The sequence below is a fragment of the Vombatus ursinus genome, unplaced genomic scaffold (genome assembly GCF_900497805.2).
Source record: "Vombatus ursinus unplaced genomic scaffold, bare-nosed wombat genome assembly UNPS02014832.1, whole genome shotgun sequence".
Lineage (NCBI taxonomy): Eukaryota > Metazoa > Chordata > Mammalia > Diprotodontia > Vombatidae > Vombatus > Vombatus ursinus.
Window position 1 is genome coordinate 54,100,025 of NW_020954610.1, and position 25,166 is coordinate 54,125,190.

Sequence of the window (25,166 nt, forward strand, 5' to 3'; positions counted from 1 at the left end):
TAGTAATAAATATTCAAATAAAAGAACACATTAATACGCCTATACTGTGAAGCTTAGTTCCAGATGGCTACTTTGTGAGACAGACTTTAGATACACTGCTTTTACTAGAAATGCAGTGCAAAAACATTCTTAGCACTGTCCTCTAAGCTCTGGTGATAAATAAGAAAACCAAAAACACCCAGGGAGAGGTTAATCCTAAATTAAAGTTTTAAAGTTTTACAAAAATTCATTTCACAAACAGTAAATTCTTTATGATATCAGACTGAGTTTTCCAGGAAATATCCTGAATTTACCCTGAAACAAGGATAAGTAATTCCTCTGTATTTTTAAATTCCTTTTTGGAAAAAGTTTAGTTTCAGAATGATCAAAATATAGCTTCCTCCACAATCCAATAATGTACAAGCCAGATTTCTATTTCATGAAATGAATATGATGAAATGTGGTAATTCCCAACAGGAACGTCTTTTTATTTTTATCTTGGTCTAATTTGTAGTCTAACTAAACTAAACTTTTAAGTGTTGCCACCAGCCTCTTATAAGAACAGCTGAACCTTAACTAACCATATATCCCCTGACGAGAACTCTCAATTAAACAGATCTTTTTCTCCTCTGCACTTAAAAAATAAGCCTTATTCAAGACTTAGTGATAAAAACCAACTCCAGACATTTATACCTATAGTACTGTACAAGAAATAATGTTCATAATGATAATTATAAAGCCTTATAAGATCCTAAATTATCAAAGATTAAAAAATTTAAAAATAATTCAGGTACTGCATAGTTTACTTTCTAAGGCAGAAAGGAATGCTGATACATTTCAGAGAAGTTTTTAGCAAGGTTTTAAAAAGGATATCTGAATCTGTCAATTCAAACAGTCCATTTTCTGAACATTGTGATTTTTACCTATATAAGATTTTTATATAAAAAAATTTATATATGTATAGATTTTTTTTTATCTATAAGAATCATTTTGAGCATATCTTAACCTTTGTTTATAGAGGCCAGAAAAAGATGGATTCTCAATGTTGCTGCCTAGATCACTAAATTACTACTTTATTCTGTGATGAAAGGTGGTGTGGTGTGGCAAACAGAAAGCTGGTCTCAAAGTTATGAAGACTTGCTTCAAGTCCCATCTCTGACATACTAGCTATGTGACCCTGGGCAAGTCACTTAACCTCTCAGTGGTCTAGGCAACTTATTATTTTTTTTAAAGGCAATTGGGGTTAAGTGACTTGCCCAGGATCACACAGCTAGTAAGTGTCAAGTGTTTGATCTGAAGCTGGATTTGAACTCAGGTCCTCCTGACTTCTGGGCTGGTGCTCTATCCACTGCACCACCTAGCTGCCCCCTCTAGGCAACTTTCTAAGACAGGAACTTGCACAAAAAGTACCAACTTGCCTATATTAGTAGAGGAAGTTCTTTATAAAAAAAAAAATGCACAGGTCTAGGTCCAGTTCCTAACCCTTATCATTCTGGGATATATTTCATCTGAGAAGGCCTTTGTTCATTGACCAGAGTAATTTACAGGCTCCCCTTCTACCTTTTAATAGTCTGAATTTGTTCCAACAGTATAGTATGTCCTGAAACCCAAGTGGCAGTTTTCTGATTAAAATTAGTACTAAGTCCACTGATAATACCAGTGTCTAAGACATCAGATCTTTACGACAGATGGAGGATATGTATCTTGATTATGCTAATAAGGACATCTACCCACCTCTTTTTTGGCAGCTTAATCTTGGCAATGTAACTCAGACAATAGTTGATTAAATCTTGGATTAGGTCTTCACCCAGATGACCCTGAATATTCTAAACAAACAAAACACTTTTGAGTTACCAGATTAAGTATGATCCATTTCCCAAATGGCTTTCCAATCAACTAAAGTTGTTATATGATTATGAGGCAAATATGCACTAGATTAATACAAGTCATTACCTTCTTTATTTTTCCTTCCTTTAGTTTTCCCATGATTAAACAAAGTCGGGTTAATCAGAACAGTGAGTTCATTAATCAAATGTGTTGTCTGCTTCATTACTCTGGATTCTGTTTTCATGGGCTTGCAAATGCAAATAAAACCCAGAGACTTACAACTTCTAGATTGTTTTCAGTTAAAACTCCCAATGAATCAAAGATGAAGCAGGTTACAATACACACTGTTAAACAGATCCCTGAATCCAAGTACAACATACTTTTCCCAAAAACTGTCATTTTTAAAGATCTACTTGTTGCTGTAGGTATTTGTGCTAAGAAAGACTACAACACTAAAAACTCATTAGGATATGTCATTTAAAGTCAGTCCTTGTATTTCCTACCCTATTTCCAAAGCATGGCTATCATATCAAATTTCATTTTAGAAATTGTTACTGTAACAGTGTAAAAAATATTTTGGAGACTCTGAAACAGACCTACCTGCTTACACAGAAATTTGCCATCTTTGTATGCTACCAAACCATTTTCTGGAAAGACGTAATCATATTTTTCAAGCACTAAAAATAAAAATGAGTAGCAAATCATAATGCAACTTGTTTCTATTCAAGATTACTTTTTTTTAAATTACAAGTGATGTGATAAAGAGAACATCAGCCTAGGAATTAGGAGACTTGGCATGGAGTTTGGGTTCTGTCATCAGCTACATGAAGTTGGCAAGTCAGTTCATGTCTCTGCATCTGTTTCCTCATCTGTGATGAGGTTAGATTTGATGATGTTGGTAGCTTTAAAGTTCTGTGATTACATGGTAATCCATTCCCTAACAGTACAGGTTTTACCCTATTACATGACACCTGAACACAACATCCTACTGTGGTAAGTCCTATAAGATGCTAAGACTTTTTTTCTATAACTAGTCTGGGATAAGAGAGGGAGAAGGGAAGAATATCAATGACCAGACAATGGGACTGAATAAATTTACCCCATTCATTTTGTCATTTAAGAGATTTAAAGCATCTGAGAATACAATAAGAAACACTAGACAATGGGGAAAATAGTGATTTACAGGAGAGATATATTTGATCCTCAGCATCTGTAAACTGGAAAAAAAAATACAACTTGCACATTAAACTATAATTTGGAAAGTAAATGATTATATTTGAAAGCATGGTCTCTAATTCTAAGTAGGCTAGGGCCAACAGTAATTCAAATTATGCCCAATATGTTATTTTAAGGTGATTCTACTATTTGGGCACCAAATTTACTTACCTGCTGATAATTCCAGTTATTTATAAGATAGGCTGTTTGGTAAACAAGGAAACAGGAATCCACCATATGGGAGGTCCAGGCTTACAGCTGCATATGACTTAATATTTCTTAACGTCATAACTTTCTGAAAAGAAGTTAGTATTTTACTAGGACAGTAATCACTTTTTACCATTGTCTCCCAGCTGCTCCTGTACTTTCTCAAAGTCTGAGCCTCCAACTACTCCAATTTTTATCTTCTGCCTCAGTTTTTGCAGAAAGTCATCCATTTCTTTGGTGATTTTCTGTATATTAAAAGAGACAAACCAATTAAACACAATATGGCCATAAAATTAAAATGACAGAATTTATAACTATGTCTTTTTAGGCCCAGATGACTTTCTTGTGGATTGGTAAAATCAGAGCATTTAGGATTAACTTTGGTGGCAAGCCTGGATCAAGTGATCTAACAGTGCCATAAAGGAGGAAAGTTTACAATTGCAATGGTGAAAGGGTTTCCTTCCTGTTTGATGGGCTCAAGTCAAATATTTTCATTTCAATTTTAAGTACTTCAATGTTTCTTACAGTTCACCAGCTCCAACAGTCAAATCAAATTACCTAAAACCCTAAACTAAAACAAAATAATAACAAAGAAAAATTTGCTCATATACACATTAATGTGCAACAAAATGACTTTAGAACAAGTATATTGCCTTTTATCAATAATATTTATAACATACATGTCACACTTTCAAAAACTTAAGCATAAAATTCAAATCTAATATATATAATCTGGAGTTTAAAAATGTAAACAGCGCTATGTATATGTATCTTAAAATTCAAAATGGTATGAACTATGTATATAGTACTTATCTAAAATCAAGTAAAAGCTATGAAAGAAAATGCCTCAAGTAGTTTATTATGCTTTAGCTAGATTAGAAAGAAGCAAAAAGTTAACTCTAGTTGCAAAATATCAGAAATTCAACATATTTCCTTCTTCAAACAGAATCTTATGCATAATTGATCACATCTTAATCTCACAGCAAAATGATGAGCTAAATCACCAAGATACATGTAAAGTAATTGGGTGGTGGAAGACAAATAGTTTATTGATCAGGCTAAAAAGCAACATCCAGCTATGTACAACCACAATCCCCAGATAAAATCTTAGCTACCATAGAAAGGTTTTTGTATAAGTAATCACTTCCATGTTCTTTTTTTTTTTGTTTTTTGTTTTTTTGCTTTTTGGTGAGGCAATCAAGGTTAAGTGACTTGCCCAGGGTCACACAGCTAGTAAGTGTCAAGTATTTGATCTGAGGCCAGATTTGATCTCAGGTCCTCCTGACTCCAAGGCCAGAGCTCTATCCACTGTGCCACCCAGCTGCCCCCATGTTCTAAAATAACATCGATTTATGTAGAGATGTAGCATGTTATAACAGAAAGAATGCTGGACTTGGAGTCAAGAGACCTTGGTTTGAATTCCTGCTCTAACTCATCTCCTGTAAATTGTGTGACCATAGACAACTCATCTAATCCATCTGGGCCTCCATTTCCCTGTGTGTAAAATAGGGATGATATTTGCTTTTACTATTTTACAGGGATAGTGTGAAGGAAGTGTTTTGTAAAGTTTAAAGCACTAAATGTAAATTATTATTACTGATGATTACAAGGAATTCTCACTGTGAATGTAAAACAATACTTTCAAAAATCCTTGTATCATTTTTGGATACATTTTATGCTGGCACAGGACACTAACCAACTAGTTTCTAAACAAATTCTCCACAAGGTATAGGTTCAGAAAATAATCGAGCAAAACTGCTTAAAAGTATGATTATAGCTTTGAGTAGGTTACTTTCTCCTTTTCTAATTTACCAATAATCATGTTATATTGAAAGTAAAGTAATACTTCTACTAACAAAAGATATATTCCAGTAACATTCTTCACATACTATAGCTGGACAGGACCTCAGAATCAGTTGGCCCAACACCTTTCTTTTATAGACTGAGAAAACCAGAGAGGTGAAGCGATTTGCTTAAAGCCATACAGCAAATCAGCGACAGTGTCAGTGATGATGAGAAGAGAGCCAACGCAGTGTCCCCTGATCTCCTGACACTCCAAGTGTTCCTTTCATGATCAATCCTCTATTTTGCCAGGAACTTCATCCCTATAGATAGGAATTATATAGGAAGTATAGGTTATGTTTAGGATATCAAATGTGGTAAAATTATATCACTGGAAGAAAATATGCATGGGAAATCTTGGGGCAGAAGGGATAATGGACAAAAATAAGGAAAAAGGTGTAGGAAAACACTGTATTCAGGCAAAGAAAGGGACTGGAGGCATAACAAGGTCTGAAGAGAGAATGATTTTCTGAAACAATGCTATGACCAGAGAAGATTCCTGATCCTATGTGACAAAGGACACTGGCTCCCCTACCAATGAGCAGCAACTAGAAATAAATAGCCTTCTAGGAGCAGCTTCAGCTGAAGTCCTGGTTTCTTTTTCCCAGAGGAACAGGAGGCCATCTGTTGGTGAGAAATAAGAACCAGTTTTCTCCAAATTTCCTTACCTTTTAAGAGTCAAAGAGCATTGCTGGAAGGGATCTTAGACATTATTTGTCCAATATTTGTTCAAACCTTTGAATCCACAGTTAACCGACAAAAGACTTACAATGAAAATGGTGTTTTAAGTAGCAAATTCAAGCACTAAAAATATTAGTGAAAGAATCACAATATTACAACTGGAATAGAGCTCAGAAATCCTCTTGTTCTAACCTCTTCCTTTTACAGATGAGAAAACCGGTGAAGACTTGACAAAGAATTGAGAAAATGAACCTCTCTCCCTTCTTTGCAGGGATGGAGGGCTATGGATGTGGAATAATTCATACCCAGACTCAGCTGATATGTTGGTTGATTTTAATGAACTGTTTTTTTCCCTTTTTCATCTTTCTTTTTCATTCTTTGTTACAAAGGATGGCTTGCTGGGTGGTATAAAAATGAAAGATATCAATGAAAAAAACATTTAAAAGAAAATAAATGGACTGGAGCTTAGGAATCATTTTATTAAATGGAGATTTGTAGCAATTGTATTTTCTGACTTTCAGCAAAGAGGATATAAAGATTATTCTATTAAAAATACTTTAGCTAATATAATAAGGGTTGAGGGTCAGCCTAGTAGAGTGGATAGAGTTTTGAACTTGGGATCAGAAGACCTGGGTTTGATTTGTGGCTCTGACACTTATTAGCTTTTAACTGATGTAAGCCACTCAACCTCTGATTCTTTTTCCTCATCTGTAAAATGAGGATTCATTTCACCCTGGAAGCACTTATTAAACACCTACTATGCTCCAAGTGGAGAAAGTTATGTCACAGTGAACAAAGAGTTGCCTTGGAATCAGAAGACATGGGTTCAAGCACCACTTCTGACATTTGGCTGTGTGATTGTAGGCAAGTCTCTTAACCTCTCAGTGCCTTATAAATGACAGAATAGTTGCCCATTTACATTAGCATACCTTTACTAGCAGTTTCCTATATTAATTAAATAAGTCCCTACCAAGAAAAAAAACCAAAACAAAAACCCAAAACTCCTGCTAGGTGCTGGGGATACAAAGACAAAAATGAAACAATCTCTGTCTTCAAGGAACGTATATTATTAAATAATAAAGTTAATTCTCCCTAACTCATGGGGTAGTTGTAAGGGGGGGGAATGTCTATTATTGATTATTATAATTCATATAATCAACAATAAGTATTTCTTTTAATAATATATTTTGCTTCAAATTCAATTTTCCAAGTTCCCTCTCTCACACTGTCCTCCAGGAAGCCACTTCCAAATAATTGGAAATAAAGTACAAAGTCTTTTTTTCCCACCTTAACCACGGTAACATGCAAATTTCACCTCCCTCCCCACCATGAGGAAAATATTTGAAGTACAAAGGATGTAGTCTACTCAAGTAACTATAACTTCCTGGAGTCCAAATGTATCTTACATTTCTTTTGCATTTCAGGCCTCCCCACATTAGTATAATATAGTACTCTTCAGTATGTGCAATAGAAGGCACTCATTAAATGTTTCCCTAATGTAATAGTATCCATGGATCATGAGACCTAGGGTCTTGTTTCAGTTAGATCTGCCATTAACAGAATGACCTTGGAGAAGTCACCTAGTCATTCTGTTGGTTTTCTTACCCAAATAAAGTGAAGAATATCTGTCCTAGAAACCTGAATGAGGGAAAGTAAATGAGTAGCAGTTGTAGGGTTCAAATGCGCACAGACTTATGTCCTGTCCAATGTAGTCCTAGTTTACAATGTACCACATTATCTCTTGAGGAAAGTTTGGAGCTCTGGATAACGCTATCAAATGTAAATATTTACTAATCCCACTATTCCCTGATTGCCCTGCCTTCAATTTTCAATTCTTTAATGAGTTTACTACTCCCTTGACCAAGGCAGACTTCAAGGAACCCTCTCTAACTTGTTGTGAAGATGAGTTTGTCTTGTTTTTCAAGGTCGTCTTCAAGAGTTGTTTTGGCTGACATAAATGATTTGTCTTTGATGTGGGCCAAGAGAAGAACAAACTCTTAAAGCACCTGATAAGGAGCTTATATTCAGTTAGCACAGCCTCTGAGTACCCAGTGTCACCTCTACGCTACAATGAGAGCTCAGAGGATTTTAGAGAAATAACTGCTCCGTCTGTCCCTTACAAACTGCCAGGAGGCCATTGTGCCAGGGCATTTCCAACTGGTTGTTTACTGACTTCCAAGGCAGTCTTCAAGAGTTCAATACTTGACTTAGTCTTCCTCTCCACTCCAACTTCTGCCCTTATATTTGAGGGCTTCAGTTTACCTATTGATTAAGTCTCAAATGCCCCTAATCTCATTATCACCCACCTTCACAATCTATAACTCTCAGATTGCTCTGACCACAATCTCCTATGAATCTTCCTTCCCTCTTCTTTACCCCTTCTAAACCTCTTAACTTTATTGCAGCTCAATCCTTTCTAAACCCCAACCCTGAATTACTTCCACTCCTCTTATCCAAGTACTACAAGGAATTTACAACCTTGATGACTGGGTCTACTACAATCTGATGTTAGCGAATCTAAACTGAGATATCTCAGCCATATACCAATTCTTTTACTCTTCCCTGTCTGACAGGCTTTCAACCCTCCTCACACGGTCCCCATTCCCATATCCAATCAATTTGTCAATCCTTTTTGTTTCCAGCTTCTAAGCCTCCGGTTCCCATCTTCTCTCTCTTAAAACAGACCATAACAATTCAGGCTATCATCTGTCACCAGGCTAATTGCAATCACTTCCTAGTTGGTCCCACTGCATTTAAACTTTCCACATTCTACTACATCCACTCCATCCTGCACACAGATGCCAAACTAATCCACATGCCTGACCACATCACCATCTGTATTCAAGAAGCTTCAAGGGCTCTCCACTACCCCTGGTGGTGGTGGGGGGAACCTCTGTAGCACTTGAAGACTTTGACAATCTGGTTCCCTGAACAAGACATTCTATCTTCCAACTTTATTGCCCCTGCACAGACTGTCTCCCATGTCTACAATGCTCTATCTCTTACTTCTGCCTCTTGGAAGCCCAGCTCCCTTCAAGTATCTACTCAAGTGTTACCTCCCACAAGAGACATTTCCTGATTTCCCTAATTATTAGTGCTCCACATTCTGCACCCTCTCCCCCACTAAATTATTCTGTATGTTTTATATTTATCTGTATATATGCTGCTTCCCCAAGTAAAATGCATGAACCTTACGGGCAGGGATGATCTTTTTTTTTTTTTTTTTTTTGCTTTTTGGTGAGGCAGTTGAGGTTAAGTGACTTGCCCAAGGTCACATAGTAAGTGTCAAGTGTCTGAGGCCTGAGAGCTCTATCCACTGCACCACCTAGCTGCCCCCTTTCTTTTCTTGATCTTTGTTTCCCAAGGATTTAATCAGTGCTTGCTGAATTGAACCAAACTGAACTGACCCCACCTCACCTCACCTCCACACTAACCTGTACTTTCCAATATTGGTTATTTTGCTTGCTTCTATTCAGAAGTTTTTGCCTTGTTTGTTCAGACTCCATGTCTGGAAGAGATTCCCTTAACACTTGAACTCCATTTTTGGAAGAACTTAAGGAGAACTCAGATATTCTCTATGACACTTTGGTTGACTATCCCTCCAGATGAAAGTAACTTTCTTCTCAATTAAATTTTTTTGTGTCTATATTTCTCCTTTTGCACTTAATCACATTTTTCCTTATAGCATGGTCTTATCTTGTCCTATTAAATTATAAGTGCTGCACATTGGCCTTCAGGAATTATGATTCTTCATCAAGCTAGATGCCTGAGTTCAAATCCTGAATTAAGCACTTATTAGCTATGTGAAATCCTTGGCAAGTCACTTAATCTCTCTAAGCCTCAGTGTTCTCCTTTGTAAAGTGAAGATAATCATAGCACCTACCGAACAGGATTGTTTCAAGACTCAAATGAAAAATAACTAACACATGTAAAGCACTTAGCAAACCTTAAGGCACTATATAAACGCTAGCGATTATTACCATTGCATCCCCAAGTACCTAGTAAGCACTTAATAAATCTCTGCTGAGTTGCAGAACTAAATTTCTTTGACTCCAACAAAACTTAAGCTCCCAAAGGGCAAGGATCCCACTTCCTTCCCATCCCCGCCCTCACCCTAAGAGCCCCATAATGAAAGACTGTGCTCACAGAGCCACCACCCAGACCGGGTCAGACCCCGTCCCGAAAGGGTGCGTGCCTGGGGACACTTTTTGTTGGGGGAGGGGGAGGGAAATCGAGGAAAAGAAGGCTATACTTTTTTATTCGGGGTGGGGGGACAGGACACGGGAAGACTTGCTGTCCAAAGCTGGGTGGGATCACTCTTGGATTGGGGCTCAGGGTTCGAATTCTGACCCTGCTGCTTATTAGCTACGTGACGTTGGGCAAGTCCTCTTTGGGCCTCAGTTTCTTCATCTGTAAAACGAGGGGACTGGTTGGTCCAGATCACAGGTGCTCTTTACGGCTGTTTCTGGTTCCACGTCCTAGGACCTCTTACTCTCCAAGGGCTGTGGAAGGTCACCAGGCCCCTCCCGCTCCTTGCCCCGGGGTAACAAGCCCCACCGGGATTTCTACCTCTCCCTTCCCCGCTCCCGCACCCTGGGGAAACTGAGGCTCTGCAAGCGGGCGGCAGCGTGGTGCGGTCTCAGGGTCTGCTTGCCTGTCGCGGGGGGGTGAGGGTCCCGTCGACGTCGAAGAGGCAGAGAACAGGAGCCGGAGCCGCCATCGTAACACCTCAGGCCACAAGCTCGACGAGACGCGCTGGCACTGGAAGCTTCCCGGATTTGCCTCACAAGCCGCGGGGCACGCCGGGAAGGTGAAAGACGAGTGACTGCCAAGTCTACAGCCCTAAACCCCTTCTAGATCCCACAATGAATCACGAAACTACAACTCCCAGAATGCAACACCCCAAAACACGCCCCACATTCCCTAACCTATGACCTCTAGGGGTCAGGACACGTATACTCCAGAACGCCAAGTAGTTCCGGAGGACGGGTCAAGTTCGCTTCCGGAAGCGGGTGGCGGTACCATGGTGAGCGCCTGGGTTTCCTCGTGTAGGGCAGTGGGAGCTGCCGGGGTGCCGGAGATGGGCTTCCGGGTAGATCCGTTAGCTGGGGGTCCAAACCTGGCTTTTTCATCAGCGATAGGCGAGAAGAAACTTCTCTCCCGTCTTGGGGCGAGGGGGGAAGCTTATTTGGGGTCCTTCGGGCCTTAGGCACCTTGTCACCTCGTGAGGTCGTGATGTATATTCAATTGAGTAAATTCAATAAACATTTATTAAGCTCCTACTTTGTGCCAGGTAGTGTTGTGCTAAGCGCCGGGGATACAAAAAGAGGCCAAAAACGGTTCTCATCCTCAAGGAGCTCACGGTCTAATGGGAGAAACAACATACAAACAAATATGTGCAAAGCAACATAGCACAGGATAAATAGGAAATAATTAAAAGAGGGAAAGCGCTGGAATTCAGAGGGGTTAGGGAAGGCTTCCTGCAGTGCCAGGCCTCCGAGCCGGGCTATGGGCCCCTTCCTCCACTCACTTTGCTATTCGAAGTCATTAGACAGTGAGACCCCTGCCCCCTTTTTAATCCCATACTGGGACATCATGACCCTGGGGTCCCGCAGTCCCCCATGATTCTTCGTGCTGCTGATCCACCCTGAAGGCTACAGCCCTAGATGTCCCTTCCCTGGGTTTACCTCCTGCCCTCCCCCCTTCCCTTCAAACCCCCCTACCCCACCAGAATACCATTTCAGCCCCCTGTTAAACCATCTTGGTTCCTTTCTCCAGCAAACTCTATCCTGCCTTTTCTGGATTTATGACATTGCTGCCCTTCATGCACTCTACGTTTGCAGCCAAACTGGCCTTCATGCTATTCCTGGAACGATGAACCTCTGCATAGGCTACCCTCTCTTCACCCCATACCTGATACACACTCTTCATTCCTCATCTCTCCCTCTCTTAGAATCCTTAGCATCCTTCATGGATCATTTCAGATGTCATCTTCTAAGGGAAGCCTTTCCTGATTAGAATAATTCCTTCCACCCCACTTAATTAATGTCTTCTACATCAGATCAGTCAGCAAGCATTTATTGCTTTGCACTAGATAAAGAAAGCCCCCCCCCCCAAAAAAAATAATCCGTGCTCTCAAGGAGTGCATGGTCTAATAGGGGAGACAAGATGCATGCAACTGTGTCTAAACAAGTTATACACGAATAAGTTGGAAATAATCAACAGAGGAAAAGCACTAGAATTAAGGACTGGGAAAAGCTTCCTGTAAAAGGGGGGATTTTAGCTAGTACTTAAAGGAAGCCAAGCAGTCCAGGAGACATGGACAAGGAAGGAAGAAATTTCTAGTGTTTCCTTTGAGGAAAGCATGGAGAGTAGTGTCACTGGATCACAGAGTAGCAGGAAGTCAAGTTTTGAAGTGATGAGGTTAGACTTGGGCTTTAAAAAGATCATTTTGATGCATGAGTAGAGGATGGACTGGAGTGGGGAAAGACTTGAGGAGGGAGACCAACTAGCAGGCTATGGCAGTAGTTTCAGTATGATGTGATAAGAACCTTCAGCAGAGTGTTGACCTTGTTAGAGGAGATAATGGGGCAAATGTGAGAGTTGTTGGCAAGGTAGAATCAACAGGACTTGACAACTTATTGGATATGGGAGGTAAGAGTGAGGAGTTGAGGATAACATCTAGGTTGTGAGCCTGGGAGATTTGTGTTATCTGTATTATTAGTAATCTTTATATTTACTTGCTTGTATAGATGTTATATACCCCTGAGGGCAAGGACTCAACTTCCCTTTACTTTATATTGGGATTTGTGAGAGAAAGTGATTTTTTTTTTCCCTTCCAGGTTACCATCTTCAAAGCAGGTTTCCCAATCCGTTGGGTGGTGATGTTGCAGTCTCGGCCTTGGTTTTGCAAGATGCAAGTTCCCAGTTTGTATGTGGGCAGGCCTTTCTCCACATCCCCAGATAAACCGTCAAGCATGGAGGCTGAAAAATTCCAGATGATTTATCGGTTTCCTGGCATCAGATTCTGTGGGTCACTGTCCCGGGTGAAGATTCTACAGACAGGGATTACTATGGTAATATTGCCACCTTGCTATTATTGGTACATGCAGGGCCTCATTCCCCTGGACTCCCTATTTTTCACGGGAGGTGTTGCTAGCTTTGCCCTAGCCATGTTGTACTGGATTAGTTATTTCTTTCGTCGGCTTGTTGGGATCCTTTATGTGAATGAGGCTGGCACTGTGTTGCGGGTGGCACACCTGACCTTCTGGGGCCGGCGGCAAGACACATATTGCCCAGTGGCCAACATAATTCCTGTATCTGAGACCAGTGAACATCCCTTTGATGTGTTCTTGAAGATCCGACAGTATGATGGTGATCAGACCTTCTACTTAACACTTCGTTTTGGACACATCCTGGATAAGAAACGCTTTGTGCAAGTGTTTGGGAATCTTGATGGAAAGCATTGATGGTTTGGCGAAAAAAACTCCTGGATCTTAGGGGAATGAGCTTTGGATGGTAGCCTCAAGTGTGCCTATGCTATACCTGTGCCAAGCATATCTCCCAGGGCTTAAACTATAGAGAGAGGTTAAGAGGCACTTGTCTTTCAAAGTCAGGCGATAAGTAAACTAGAAGCAGATCTAAGTTTCTGGTAAAACAAGTGCTGAACAGACTTTGAAAAGGGAATACCCAGTGGAACCATGAAACTGATTTTGTGGTGCAGTGGGAGTTGATTTTCCACTTGCATACTTTTTCTGGAGAAAGGCAGTTTGATTTTCTGGAGAGAAAATTGTCAGGACACAGTGGATCCTTGTCCTACAGTTGACTGATTAGAATGACCATGATGGCATGTGAATGACATTCAGTCTATCAAAAAGAAAGTATTACTCTGCTGATATGTAGTAAGTGCTTGAGGAACACGTGACTAGTGTAAAACATGGCTATTTCATCCCCTTCAGAAAGGCAACTTTGTGCACTCCTCAGAAACAGTATGGAAATCAGAGGTTAGCCTGACATCAGAATTGTGATTTTTTTTTTTACCTTTCAGATATTTAAATAATCATTCACTGTTAATATTACAGTCTAATAAAAAAAGTTTTGGGGTTGAGTCATTTGTTCATGTATTTCTGTTTTTTTACAGAACTTCAGCAGGGCAGCATGACTCATTGAGTGATGCAGCAGGTGTCTTGGTAGGAAGAGGGATAAACTGTCACAGGCTGCCAAGTGGTTTTAATGGAGGTCTTCAGCAGGTGCTATCTACCCCAGACTCATGTTTGGGGATGGGGGAGGGTTGTAGTAGCTTGATTCATGGTCAAAAGAATTAAAAAGAGTCCTTTGCAAGCACTACTTCAAGCAAACCATGAGATGTATCAGCCTGTAAAACCTGAGAGCAGCATTTCAAGTGGTCTTAAATTATTCCAGTTACTTGCATAACCATGACACATAAAGGGACTTTATCTCATTGGTGAATTTGCTCCATGTCAAAAAGATGGGAGGGGAGGCAAAAGAATAATAAAAGTCATTCAAGGATAGAGTAAGTATAGGGGGGAGAACTTGAAAAAAGATTATAATTTATAAGGACAAAGGAAAATTATTTGCCCTCCATTTTGTTTATTTTATATCGATAAATGTAAATGAAAGGTCATAACTTTACCTGTAAGTTTCAGCAGTTAGCTCTTAACATTCACTTGAGATGGTAGTAACTTTGGCTCATGGGATTTAGAACTATAAGGGATCTTAGGAATAATTTCAGTTAGAAGCACTTCTTTTCAGAACATATGCATTTATGCAGTGCTTCAAATATGAAGTTGATATTATTAACTATCAAAGCATGCCAAGTTACTTTTTAGTAGTGGGACATGGTATAATGACCTTGGAACCTCTGCCTCAGTTTCCTCATTTAAAAATGAAGTTGTATAAATGATGGCTTCTAAGATCCTTTCCAGCTCTACATGTATAATTCTAATAGAAAGATTTGACACTAAATCTTCACTAGACGAATGTACACTAGCAATCAGGAGACCTAGATTCTAATCTGGGCTCTGCCACTAAGGAATTGTGTGAACTAGAAGAGATCCCAAATTCTTTTGAGCTCTGACATTGAGGTTCGTGCAGTACCACCAGAGGGCGCAAAAAAAAGTCAAATTGTTGGTCGTCTTAAACTCAACCAGACTTTGCAACAAACAAAACAAAAAACCAACTGGAAGGAAATCTTAGCTTCAGCAACTCAGTTCTGGAAATTGGCCCAATTTATCATCAGCCAGACCTCTGAGATCTAGTGTAACCCCTACCTAAATCATAAATCCTATTTAAAATAGCCAACCAATCTGAAAAAAAGGATGTGATCAACAGCCTGAAATGGTTTGCTCTTTAAGCCACTAAGCCTGCTTTACACATGGACTAGAAAACAGCTAGGAAAAGCAAATTAACTCTGTGGTGTATCAGCAGTTGTCCTTTGTACAATGGGATGGATCCCTTTATAACTACTTTCAGAGGACAGGATTAATACTTGGGTTACAGGTGACCATATTACATCAATATATATAATTTTTAGAATGATTTGGTGCACCTCATTTTGTGTATGGACCTCTACTATCAATGGAGATGGCAGCTTAGAACATTATAGGATTAAAGTCAAGAAGAACTCAGTTTGAATCCTTCCCTAAACATTTACTAAATGCGTGACCCGGAGAAGTTACTTTAGGGCCTTAATTCCTCATCAGTAACATGAGGGAGTTGTATTAGATAGCTTCTATACTCCCTTAAAGCCGTAGATTTTTGATCTTGTGATACTGCCCCAGGTTTGGTCTTTTGCAGGCAAACCTATTTGATTGTGATAATTTATGAACCTAGTGTTTACATAGTACTGCAAGGTTAGCATAATTATTACATGTTGTCTTGTTTGATCCTCACAATAACCTTGTGTGATCGCCATTTTACAGATGAGGAAACTGAGGCTGAGTAACATTCAGTGACTTGCCCAAGGTTGCACAGTTGGTAATGTCTAAGGCTTGCTTTGAATTCCGGTCTTCCTGACTCCCAAGTTCGCAGCTCTGTACCATCTATACCATCTAGCTGCCCATGCCACATCATGTCATTTGGTCTCTTCACTGGTGCTGCTGGCTTCTGGACTTCCTCCTTTCTTGGTACACTACCCAAGGGCCTTCCCACCCAGGGGACACCATCCCAGTGTGCAGTTCCCCTTCTCAGTCCTCTCTGGATCTGTGACCCAGAACTGGGTAGTGAGCAGCAAAGTTTCCAGTTTGGACCTGTCCCTGTGCCCTGGTTTGGATGGGGATGGTGATGGAGTAGAGGAGGCCCAGTATGGTGTCCTGGTGCACAGCCTCTCCTAAGGCACTGAAGTGCTTGCCTGAGAAGGGGGAGCCTTGAGAAGCCAGACGCTATCTTGCAGGTTGTTCCAGTCATGTTGCTCCTTGAAGGCTGGGAGTGTTTAATTTTTGTGCTTAATCAATGCTGTTGATTGGAATCATTCCTATGTACTAGAATCTTCAGTGGCTCTCTATGTCTGAGTAAAATTCAAATTCCTTTTCCCAGCATTGAAGGCCCTCTAGAACATGTCAACATTCTATCTTTCCAGCCCTATCTCCTACTATTCCCCTCTTCCTCTCACCTTTATGCTCCAGCTAAACAGTACTGTTCACTACACTTTGCACGGCTGGGATAAGAGAAGACTCACCACTACCAGAGGTGGCCTCTTCCTTTTTGTCTTCCACCCTCCCCTCAGCCCTGGCTGTCATAGAACTTCTGAGATGGCATCCACCAACTCCTTTCTGGTGACATAGTGGGGCCACAGGTCTTAACATCTGCCCTAACATGGCTTACTAAGGTCCTCCAGGCCTTACCACATTCCTGGCTTTTATGTCTTGGCCTCAGCATTGTCGAATGATCTAATTTATGTAATCCAAACATGTGTCTGCTGGGCTCGGATAAATGCTGCCACACCCTTAGGACTTTCAGGCTTTTCCATCTGCCCTATAGCTAACTTTTCTTTTATGTATGTATTATCTTCCTCCAGCTACACTGTGAGCTTTTTGAGAGCTGGGACTGTCTCACTTTTCCCCATTTATATCCCCAGTATGTAACATAATGTTTGCTACATAGTAAGCACTCACTAATTCATTCATTCTTATATTGCTGCTCATGCTTGGAATGTCCTCTCTTTTTTTTTTAGCCTGTTGAATTCCTTCCCATCTTTTAAATCCTAATTCAAATACTGCTTCCTGTAAGAAACCCTCTCTAATCTTCTGAGTTGGTCTTACTTTTTGCTTTTCCCATAGCATTTTGCTTTGTACCTGTCCAAAGCACTCACAATGTATTATAGTTATTGAAGGTCAGGGACTATTTCCTCTTTGTCTTTTTAACACCTAGCAGTGTGACAGTGTATCGGGCCTGAAGTCAGGAATCAACGGACTTCAAATATGCCCTCAGGCACTCACTAACTGTGTGATCCTGAGCAAGTTAACTTAACCTGTGTTTGCCTCACTTTCCTCTTCTGTGAGATGGAGGTAAAAGCAGTACCTGCTCTCAAGGTTGTTGTGAGGATTGAATGAGATAATATTTATGAAGTGCCTTGCAGACTTAAAGCACTATTATTAAAAAAATACCATAGACTGCCTTCAAGGAGCAGGGCCAGGCTTTTCATGCATTGGCTTACCGCTATCATTTCAATAGACCTGGTAGACCTTTAACATCCATGGATTAGAACTCATTTGGCAGGCTAGTTATTGTTCATTGGTTTGCATTGTTAAAAAGTAACTAGGGTTAGGGGCTTTTAATTAGTATTTTATGGCATTTGGGCTTGTAGGTCTGTATCTTGAAAGTAATATGGCACCCTTTAACATGCCTCTCTGTCCACTCCCCAACATAAACACCAGAGTCCAATTTTTATGGCCTTGTTTTGATCCTGTTCCATTCAACTATAACATCCTGTGTTATTAAAGTTAATCAGGAGGTTTTACTACTTCTGGCTGTGTTTATACAGACCCTGTTTATAAAACAGTCATCTTTCTCATTAACAACTTGTTTACTCTGGGATTCATTTAGGGCTATAAATTGCTCAGATATGAGGATTCATATTTAAGAGTAAAAATTAACTTTAAAGAAATACTATGTATTTGTTTTAGAGGACAAGAAGACATATATCTAATTATCCAGGTTAATAGAGGGAGAAAAGAGAAAGAAAATACAAAAGAGGAGTGGGTTCAAATTCTGTTTCTGCTAATTATTACCTTTGTGACCTTGGACAAGTTGCTTAGCTTCTCTAGGTCTATTTCCTTAGATTTAAAAAGGAGTGGGTTGGTTTAGAGGTGTCAGTGAGTTGGCCCAAAACACTCCTGAGTTTGGCTCAAACCAGATTAAAATGTAATTGGGAAATATTTAACAAAATAAGTAACTATAAGAAAACATAGTTAATAACACTTTTTTTGTGGTGAGTCAATGGGGATTAAGCAACTTGTCCACAGAGCTAATGAGTGTCAAGTGTTTGAGGCCGGATTTGAACTCCTCCTGCTTATCTATTGTGCCACCTAACTGCCCCAATAACTTGTTTTTAAAACTAAGTCAATATGCAGCCCACAGGGATTCTTATGTTTGGATTAGTTGCTCCTGGTTCTATTTGAGTTTGACATCACTGGATAAGATGATTTCTGCCAGTCTAGTGTTCTTTATATCACAGCACTAAAGACTCAATGCAGATAGCCCTCATTAAGGCAGAATCTCAATTACTTTTTTTTAAAAAAATGTTTATTTGACATCTACTAAGTGCTTACTATTGTGCGTTGCTTCTTTCTCTCAGTGATTCCAGCCTCCCCTTGGCCACTGTTAAGATCTTCCTGATGATGCCAGTGCCTTCTCACCTAATACACTGACATTGACCACCATACCCATAGATTCTTAGAAGCCCAAGTGGTTGCTGCTGTGAAAGAGGTCACATTCATATTGGAGATATTCAATTATAAATATTTTATTTAAGAATATTGATTAACACAGGAAATGGGTTTAATTCATGGAATTGTGTACATGGTCAGCAGTTACATTGTGAAGTGTAGTTAGTTTCTTTGACATTTATTTGGCACTGTCCACAGAACACTGTAAACAATATCACTTTTTATGCTTAGGTATGCAGTGCTCTCTATTAAGTTGTCTATCATGATCTGATAAATATATATATATATGGGCATATATATATGTATGTTGTGCACAATTTTACATGGTTACTGAGTGTCAGTAAAAATTATTAAAAAACACCCATTTATAATAAAAGTGAGGATGTGAATAGGATTCGATATTACTCGACCTTGTTTTCTGTAAAAGTACATGACTTGCTAGAGACACTTACTAAAATCTACTAAACTGATATGTTTCACGAGCTAATTCCAGTTGTTGGCCGATGGTCTTCCTCACTTAGTCTGCCCTTAATGGTTGCCTGCTAGGACTACTATGACAGCAGGTTTGTTGACTTTTCTTGTTTATTCCATTACAGTCCTTTGTGTTCCATGAGTCTTAAATCTTTGATTATATAATTATTTTCCTCTAGCTTCTACTAGCTATTTTTCCTCAATGGACTTTCTAGGGTACTCATTATGCCTTGGGTCAACATAGACCTGTTAATAAAGAGGCATTTAAAAACATATGCTAGAAGGAACTTTCCTTGATAATGAATAAATAATAACCAAGGAAACTACTTTGTAGGTGAAATAATTATATTCCCAGGCCAACCCCTAGAGGGAAGACAGCATAAAACTGGACCTAGTCTTCCCACCCCAGAAAATGAAATTCTCAATTAGAACCTGGCTAAGAAAGCCTTTGACACATTTATACAACCTCATTCACTGGAATATTTCATTTATGGCTAAAAGTCCATAGTTGGGAAGAACACTTAGCAAATTCATTAATTGTATTTTTGTTTTTACTTATAGTTCAATATGCCTTTATTAGAGGTGTCAGCATATGAAACTATTGGCTGAGCCTGGGTCCCTGGTATTAAATGCAAAAAGTGGGGAAGGAAGTCAGACATTCTCATTTTCTTGTGGGTGCTAATGGCTCTAATTAAGGCAGAATTTTATACCAAAAACAAACCTAAACAGCCTTAAAGAGGAAAATGCCAACAGTCATAATTTATGAATTTGCTAATTCTTCCTGGCTATAGAAAATAGTTGGCATTCAGTCTTCTGTAACAATATTTATATGGATGTCTGCTGGTTTCCAGAGACTTTAATGATATTTTGAGATCTTTGGGTGAAAAGTTATAAAAGGGCCAAGTACTTAGCCTTATTATGCCCATTTTATATAATGTTAAATGGAGGCACCAGGAAATGAAATGTTTAGCTCATAGTTAACAACTGACATTCAGGGATAGAAGCTAGACCACCAGCTATGCTTCCATGCTTCCTTTTGATCAGAGTGTTTAGGATGATAACCACCATCTAGAGCTGGTCAGTTCAAAATGTTTTCAAATTAAAATAATGCTAAATTACTCTTGGGCACCATCCAATTATGTAAGAAAAAGGAAATGCACACTAGCATAATCTACATCCTAAGAAAATATCTTTCTAAGAGGCATTTTGAATGGCAATGCAATGAAGCCACCCAAAACAACCAGCAATGAACAGGTTAACATTCCACGTTTACAGCTTTTGCACATTAATTAATAAATCTTTTTAATATGGATGCTTCCCTCAAGAAGAATCTAGTCAAGCAACAGACTTACTCTGCATAACAGCTATGCTTTTCACAGAGCTTCTCAGAAATGGAGCGGATGTTGAGAAACACGTAGACAAAGAACAATGTTTTTATGGCAGTGGGAAGGGGTCTGGGATGGAGATGGGGGAAAGACCTCTAATATTATAGTGTATCAGAGGCAAGAGGATTCAGTACTTCGATGGCCCCTGTCACCAAGTGTTGCTTTCCCAGGAGTGAGGGTATAGGCTTGTGCTTCAGACCCTTCCCTTATATCCCAATGGAAACTCAGAGATGGAGATTCTTGTGTTTGGGTGTATTACATAACGTTCAGCATCACGAACAAGCAATTGGAATGACAGATACATATGGAAATGGGAGTCTGTCTGAGGTCCAAGGCAGCAGCAATGTTTCCTTTGCTCCTTCTCTCCTCATTCCCTTCTCTCCTTCCCAAGCTCCTAGTGAGACCTGGGACCTTCCCTGGCCTCTGATGGCAGACGTTTTGGCAAGACTCAAGCACCTGCCCCTCCACTGGACACAAATGGGAGAAGTAAAATAAAAGCTGACCACCAAGCCAGCCAGATGAAGTGTCCCTGAGGCCAGGTCATATTTAGACTGAACTGACATTTCTAAGAGGTCCAGCAGTCCCCCTATTTTCCACTCTCTCTTGACCTGACCTCACCACTCTGCAGTTGAAATACAATTTTATCTCTTAGTTCTGTACCTCAGTGAAGAATGGAACCTTCCCAGGTCCCCTGTAGGGCTGGACAAGAATGATCCCATTTTTTTGTTGTTATTTTGCATAGGGAGGAAGTTAAACAAACTGGCCACTGAAGGGCTCTGACACCAGACCTGAAACTCAGGAGTTTTCTAACTCCCAGTCCCATGTACAGGTCTCATGCCTGGCTTTAAAAGAGAAATTTAGGTAGGGTGCTGACAGCCCCACCCAAAGACTGCCTGTGTCCAGGGCACTAGAGGAATTTAATGTTGAAGTCAGCATGTGATATTGGCTTAGTTGGAGAGAAGACCCAAACTAATCCCCTTTTCTTCCTCCTATCTCCCCAAACCACCTACTACACCCCACCCACCCACCCAACCCAACCCAACCGAACAAAAACAGCCCTCCAGTTTATGGATTCACCTTTCGGTACTTTAAGTGAAAACATGAAATAGGCAAACTAATCAATTTGACAGTGGAGGTTGAGACCTTCTCAGTGCAATGGAAAAATAATCCTTTACTTGAAGTCTGCTAAGATGTCACTAAAAATGTTGAGGAAAAGATGTGCATGGTGATCCCTGAAGACCAATGTTGGGCGGAAACGGATAGACTTATCACCACAGCCTCCCAGGACTACACCTGCAAGGAAAGAAAGAGGAAAGGTTGGGAACATCCTTAATTTTTACTCCTATCCTTTTTTATTTCTTCTGTACACATGGAAGAAAACAAGAAGCCAGAGAGGGACTAAACTAACAATAACATCTTACATTTTTCATAGCACTTTTAGGTTTTCATAGAACGTGTGAAGGGAACCAATTAATAATTAGACTGAGAAAGTAGGTATAAGTCAGTTTGGTGAAGGCCTTCAAATGCAAAATAAAGGCGTTTGTATTTGATCCTAGAGGAAAGAAGGAGCTGTTGGAACTTACTGAAGAGGGCAGTGACATGGTTGGACTTGTGCTTTAGGAATATCAATTTGGCAGCTATCTGGAAGATGGATTACAGTGGAGAGAAACTTGAGGTAGGGAGATCAATGAGATTATTGCAATAGTCCAAGGAAGAGGTAGAATCATAGGACGTGCCAACTTTGGATATATGGGGTGAGGGAGAGTAAGGAATCGAGAATGACTTTGAGGTTGCCACCCTGAATGTCTTTAGAAGTGGTGGTACCCTTGACAGAAATAGTAAGTTTGGAAGAGGGATGGGTATTTGGGGAAGCATATATGCAGTTTAGTTTTGACCATGTTGAATATGAAATGCCTCTGGGAAATCCAGTTCAAAATATCCAAAGGGCAGCAGGAGATTGGGGATTGGAGCTCAGGAGAGAGACTACAGCTGGATAATATAGAGCAATTTCACTTGGGTGGAAAGGTCAGAAGCCAGATTCTAGTACTCAGAAACACAAAGGATCTATACTATAAAGCACAGAAGAAAGCAAAGACTTTTGTGCAGAGACATAAAATGCATCAGGAGTAACAGAACTGCTTTTAGAAGTGACATCTGATGTTTGTTTTTATGTTGCATTTTCCCTTACTATATAGACTAGTGCATGTCTCAGAGCCTAGCACAGAGCATTACCCAGAATAGTGTTTAATAAATGGCTGTCAATTACATGTGTTTTTGTGGCATGCTTTGGTTCTAGAGTCACCAAACAAGTTCTGTCTCCTGAAAAACATAGGCTCCCACTGACAATGGCTTATTTCTTTGATCACATGTTAGGGGTTAGCAGTATTTTTCCCAATTTACTTTCAGACAGCTCTGTCAGGTGAATGTACATTACAAAGCCAGATGATTATGGGCAAGTAGCCTACTATAATGGATGACTCAGATACAGGAGATCTGAATCCTGCTCCAGCACTTACTAGTTTTAAGACCTTGGGGCAACCCACTTCCCCTTCTCTGGGACTCGTTTTCTCACCTGTAAAATGTAATATCTAAAACATAGGGTATTGCAAAAAAAAAACATTGTAAATAATAATATTCCTTAATACATAGGAGTTACTTATTATCTAGAAAATGAGGAGGTTGGACTAGTTGTTATTTCTTAGATTTCTTCCTAGAAGTTCTAATATTCTATAACACCAACTAGGCCAGTGATTCTTAATCTGGGGTCCAGGAAATTTCACCAAACTGCCAAAGGAGTCTATGACACAAAAAAGCACTTCTGAACAAGGCTTTTACATCCAGAAGCCTTGTGTTTTTTTTTTTTAATTGTTGTTGTTTTCTACATCATCTCTTCCTTCTGGATACTCTGTTCCATCCTTGCCTTCTATGACACTGCTCTATCCCTGGTTTAATTATTTCCCTTTGATCTTTTCCTTCTGGTTCCTCTTCTATCTTCTGCCCTCTAATTGTGTATTTGTACTACTTTCTCCTCTATTCACACTTTCTTACCTGAGCTTCTCATCTGCTTCTATGATTTTCAATTATCTCTTCTATCCTGATGATTCCTAAGTCTTTCCCTTCAGTCTTGACCTCTTTGGTGACTTTCAATCCTTATCTCTAATTGCCTGATCCAACACCTCTACCTGTATTGAAGTTCAGAGCTGAAATCTTCTTCTCCTCCTCCTGAATGCCCCATATTTGTGGACAGATCATATAATCATAGATTTAGAGCTGGAAGGGACCTTGGAGGCCATCTAGTCCAATTTTCTCATTTTCTAGATGAAGAAACTGAGGCTGAAGGGGGATAAATAACTTGCCTAAGCTCTCACAGGTAGTAAGTGGCAGAAATGGAATTCGAACCCAACTTCTATGACTCCAAATCTAGTGTTCTTTCTATTGTACCACATTGCCTTTAACACCCTAATCATTTAAGCTTGAAACCTCAGTCATATTTGACTCTTTCCTTTTTTCACTTTATGTATTCACTCAGTTGGCCAAATTCTGTCAATTCTACCTCCACAATAATTCTTGTCCTTTTTGGCTACCATGGCCACTATGCTCATTTAGATCTTTATTTTAACTACTGGGATAGCCAGGGAGACTAACAGGTCTGGCCCCAATGTCTTTCCTCGTCATTCCCTCCTACATTATGCTGATGCCTAAGGATGCAGACACCTTCCTAACATACAGGTCCCAACCTTGTTGCTCTCTGGTCAAAGACCCTCAGTGACTCTCCATTGCCTATAGGGCAAAATTCAGACTCATTATCCTAGTGCTTAATGTCCTCCACAATCTGGCTGTAGCCTACTTTTTCAGATTTCTTTGAGATGACTGTTTCTGGAAGATTCTGTATTCTAGGCAAACTGACTTACTTCTCTTCTCTGCTTTCATTCTTCCCTTTCATGTATTCACACAAGTTCTCTTCCATGCATGGAATGGATTCCTTTCCCATCTCTACCTGATGAAATCCTTCTCTTCCTTCAAGGCTCTTCCCTAATGTCTGCCCAATCTCTTATTCTTCTCTGTTCTCAAGCCCTGCTCCCTGCACTGATCACATTCTAACATATTGTTTAGTTATTTCTGTGAATGTTTTATACTCCTATTAGACTGTAAGTTTCTTGAGGGCAGAGTCTTGTTTTTCTTCTTTGTATCCCCAGTACCTATCACTGTGCACTACACAAAGATGCTTAATAAATCTGCTTGAATTAAACTAGCTACTAGTGTCACTGAATGTTAAGGCTGGAAGAGACATTAGAAATCATCTTGTTCAAACTCCTTATTTTAAGGATGAATAAACTTTGATCCATAGAGGTGAGATGACTTACACTAGGTCACATAGCTAGTTAATTTCAGAATTCAGTTCTCCCAACTGCAAGTCTATTGAAGTTAGAAACAATAAAGAAAAATTAGGTCATGCCTGAGTTTGCCAAATATGGCCTTCTGGAAACATGCTAAATAATAACATAACAAAACTGAAGAAATTTCTTCTTGGCTAGTTTGCCAATATGGTACTCAGTCAGACAGATAATAACTTGCACAGATGAAAAAGCATATTATTTATTTCAGTACAAGGAAGAAATAAAACCCCAGGACCATACCACATGCTTACTGCCCC

General features: G+C 39.7%; 3 protein-coding genes across 7 annotated transcripts in view; 1 reads left to right on the forward strand and 2 right to left on the reverse strand.

Moving 5' to 3' along the window:
- Window positions 1-10,545, reverse strand: part of PMM2 (phosphomannomutase 2) — a 31,220-nt gene extending 20,675 nt beyond the window's left edge. The window contains exons 1-5 of one of the 5 annotated variants that reach the window (XM_027839505.1): window positions 5,606-5,681; window positions 5,134-5,333; window positions 3,362-3,473; window positions 2,407-2,483; window positions 1,714-1,805 (exon numbers count right to left, since the gene is read on the reverse strand). In XM_027839505.1, coding sequence (XP_027695306.1) covers window positions 1,714-1,805; window positions 2,407-2,483; window positions 3,362-3,458 — 266 coding nt within the window. In that variant the 5' untranslated portion in view covers window positions 3,459-3,473; window positions 5,134-5,333; window positions 5,606-5,681. Of the gene's footprint in view, window positions 1-1,713; window positions 1,806-2,406; window positions 2,484-3,361; window positions 3,474-5,084; window positions 5,334-5,605; window positions 5,682-10,003; window positions 10,311-10,405 lie in introns of those variants that run through there. The other 4 variants (XM_027839504.1, XM_027839503.1, XM_027839502.1 and 1 more) reach the window with 4 other exon arrangements.
- Window positions 10,546-10,662: 117 nt separating this feature from the next.
- On the forward strand, window positions 10,663-13,848 carry TMEM186 (transmembrane protein 186). Its single transcript, XM_027839507.1, has 2 exons — window positions 10,663-10,777; window positions 12,594-13,848. The coding sequence occupies exons 1-2, from the start codon at window positions 10,682-10,684 to the stop codon at window positions 13,218-13,220; spliced, it is 723 nt and encodes a 240-aa protein (XP_027695308.1). The 5' UTR covers window positions 10,663-10,681; the 3' UTR covers window positions 13,221-13,848.
- A 7,728-nt stretch (window positions 13,849-21,576) lies between these two features.
- Window positions 21,577-25,166, reverse strand: part of ABAT (4-aminobutyrate aminotransferase) — a 127,317-nt gene continuing 123,727 nt past the window's right edge. Inside the window, exon 16 of the mRNA XM_027839474.1 lies at window positions 21,577-21,805. Within this exon, the coding sequence (XP_027695275.1) occupies window positions 21,684-21,805 (122 nt within the window). The 3' untranslated portion in view covers window positions 21,577-21,683. The remainder of the gene's footprint in view (window positions 21,806-25,166) is intronic.